At 36.7% G+C, this 3,351-nt stretch overlaps 1 protein-coding gene across 1 annotated transcript; it reads right to left on the bottom strand.

The window, feature by feature from the left end:
• Nucleotides 1–212: 212 nt before the first annotated feature.
• LOC130811072 (acetylglutamate kinase, chloroplastic-like) lies at nt 213–3,091 on the bottom strand. The gene is made up of 2 exons (XM_057677228.1): nt 2,893–3,091; nt 213–1,670 (listed from the first exon to the last, which is right to left on the bottom strand). Exon 2 carries the CDS (start codon nt 1,611–1,613, stop codon nt 564–566), a length of 1,050 nt encoding a protein of 349 aa, XP_057533211.1. The 5' UTR covers nt 1,614–1,670; nt 2,893–3,091; the 3' UTR covers nt 213–563.
• Nucleotides 3,092–3,351: the final 260 nt, after the last annotated feature.

Genomic DNA, 3,351 nt, shown 5'->3' with positions numbered 1-3,351 from the left:
TATAGAACTTTTGATAAAATTTTACACTATAAATTATTTTCATTACTACCATTTATTACCACTAACCAAATGGGTCATAAGTTGTAATGCTATAGGCTTAGCGAGCTCAGGGATGGGAATCAGGCAGAATAATTGCCATGTCTTTATTTCAAGCACCAGTAACCTACTACCAAGTTCCTCAGCTTCCCGGGACAAAAAAAATACCAGCAGAATTCAGCGCACATCTTTTAGAATCAAATAAATATTTCAGAGGATTCAAGCAGATGTTATGCCGGGAAAGAACAATAGGACTAGATGTTAAGCTGGTAAAAGCATAGACACGAAAACTTGAATACAGTATTGATTCTGAAAACAAATCAAGGAAGACTTTTCGAAACTGAAACTGGAATTCATTAAATATCAAAATTGTATTCTTCGAAGTTCAGAACTCCAACAAGAAACAAACACGACAACATCATATCACATAGAAGTGCATCCCCCTCTCGTCATTCCAGCTCCTCTGAATGTAGGAAAAAACAAAAGGGGGAATAGAAAGTTGATCAAATTGGAACAGAACATAAATATCAGCCAGTGATCATGGTTCCAGCTCCTTCATCGGTCAAAATTTCCAGTAGCAATGAATGCTGAACCCTACCATCAATTATACTTGCTGTTTTAACCCCTTGAGCCAGAGACCTAATGCAACAATTGACCTTTGGGATCATCCCACCAGCAATCTTGCCCTCTGAAACCATATTCCTTATGCCGGTAATGTCGATTTCCTTCACTAAACTACCTGGATCATCTTTGTTTTCCAAAATCCCTGCTACATCGGTTAATAAGATAAGCTTTTCAGCACCCAATGCAGCAGCCAATTCCCCTGCTACAGTATCTGCATTGATATTATAGGATTGTCCATTCTCATCGGCTGCTACAGATGCAATGACAGGAATGTGATTATTCTCTACCAAAGGCCGAAGAACGGTGGGGTCCACAAGTGCCACTTCACCAACAAACCCGAGTTCTGCAGCTCTCGGAGAGGGTCGTGCTGTGAGAAGGCGGCCATCCAAACCAGAGAGGCCAACAGCAGTTGCTCCTGCCTTGTTTATGAGAGACACTAGATGTTTATTGACCTTGCCAACAAGAACCATTGTGACTATCTCCATAGTGGATGCATCAGTGACACGGAGACCATTGAGAAAGTTCGGTTTGAGGCCAATGCGGTCGAGCCATTGGTTGATTTCAGGACCACCTCCATGAACAAAGATAGGGCGTATACCCACACATGAGAGAAGCACAAGGTCATTGATTACTGATGCTTGAAGAGATTCGGATTTCATAGCTGCACCGCCATATTTAACAACGATTGTTTTCCCACGAAACTTTTGTAGATATGGGAGAGACTCTGACAGAATATCAACTCGGGTCTGAGCAGGAGTAAGTTCATTTACTGATTTATCATGGTCTAGTGAAAGAGATGATTTAATACTTGGAAAGGAACGTGTTGAAATTATTTTGTTTGGCTGAGGGACACTAACAAAAGGTGAAGTGAACTTAATGCACTGATTTGGACCTTTTAAGGACTTCTCAAAGAAAGAAAGAGCATTAAGTGAGGGAGTTTTTGCAGCCAACATTCTGTTTGTCTAATAATTACTAGCAAAGATTATAGAATAGGAACACATGAATTTCACCTGCCATTATAAACAAATCAAGTGTTAATGAGAATGTAGCAAACTCTAATAAAATAAATGTAAGAGCATTTGGACTAAAAGAGTTTCCACTTGGTACAGACAAAAATTTTGTAGTATTGCAGAGCCTCCCAATTTTCCTATCTAGTTCCAATTCAGATAATAACATTAAACACAACACAAAGTATTAACTCATAGATCATGAACTATAAATGGAAGAAAAACCTTGTCTGTTATGTTACATGACAGTCGTTATGAAACTTGTTAGAGGGTTGTCACGACGTTAAATCTTGTCATATAACGGTGCACGAATATCCACGATCAACATGCCGCGATGACCATTAGGTAACATGTGACAACCGATATTTCACCGTTACAATGTTATTTGTCGAGAAAAGGTTATAGAAAAATATCTTCAAGCATCTCCCTAAATTGTAGAGAAAGTTCGTATAACATCTCTTTATTAAAATTATATTAATATCAATTAAAATCAATTCTTACATATCACTTAAATTATAGTTCCTCATTATTGTAATTGTTAAACAAAACAATTAACTAATAAGTTAATTAATTATCTACTGAACTGACCTCATATAGTGCAATATAATAGCATGATCATATTATTGCACAATAACAGTAGCACAACAACAAAAATGCAGTTAAAAGTTCAACATTTCCATTATGTGATTTTTTTCTAATGGTCCATGTCAAAGAAGCACAACTAACAAAGATGAATGCACAACAAGAGACTAGCCAATGCAAGAGAGAAAAGAGTCCCAAACATAAAATTCTACAATGTTGCAGCTAAAGGTGGGTGTTTGGGTTAGCGGGTCGGGTTTAGTCTTTCAAGTGGGTGCACGCCTGGTCAGTAAGTCAATCTCTGGGTCCATCACCCAATAATTTGTTGCCGCCAACTTCATCGAGTCAAATTGGCATGACGATCTCAATGAAAAAGCAAACAAGTAACAGACAACACGATGCTTATAGTTCACCTTCTCAACAAGCATTTGAAGTAAATGATTCAGAAAACAAATACCCATTTGGCACACAAAAGCACACTTGTATTCCCGGGCTTTACTTTAATGGACAATGGTAGAGTATATTAGTAGACTTTTTTAAGCTAACAAGTACATTAAGATCAAATATCAACAGAATTAGAAAAAGAAGAAGCAATAATTCAAATTGAGACATTAAACCCTAAGTACAGTAAATTAGAATCAATAACCTAATTTCAAACGCTGCAGGGTAATGAAGGTGTATGGAAGACTGGACGATGGCAGGTGGCATGCAGCAGCGGCAGCCGACAGGCGGCAGACGGCTGAGGGATAAGAGCTTTCGGAATTGCACAGAAAATGTAATTGCGAAAAAAGGAGACCTGCAAGTGTTACGGTTTACTTATTGTTATTTGTTAGGTTTGAAAAGTATTATATGCTCTGTTTTTTAAAGTACATAATCTTATACTTCAATGTTTATTTATTTATTTATGTAGAATAAACATGCGTAAATAGAATGGAGTAATTAATTCCTTTCTTACATATTCTTGAAAATTTATAAGAAACTCACTAGGTCTATTTGCAAATTTTTTGCAAAAAAACTATCATATATTTTTTTACAATTGACTATCACTTAATTGAAAAAAGTTTGTTGACCGTTTAATTTTAAGGTTTGACCGAAATAAAAAGAT

This window comes from Amaranthus tricolor, chromosome 4, assembly GCF_026212465.1.
Source record: "Amaranthus tricolor cultivar Red isolate AtriRed21 chromosome 4, ASM2621246v1, whole genome shotgun sequence".
In the NCBI taxonomy this organism is placed as follows: domain Eukaryota; kingdom Viridiplantae; phylum Streptophyta; class Magnoliopsida; order Caryophyllales; family Amaranthaceae; genus Amaranthus; species Amaranthus tricolor.
This window is presented reverse-complemented; position numbering and strand designations above follow the sequence as displayed.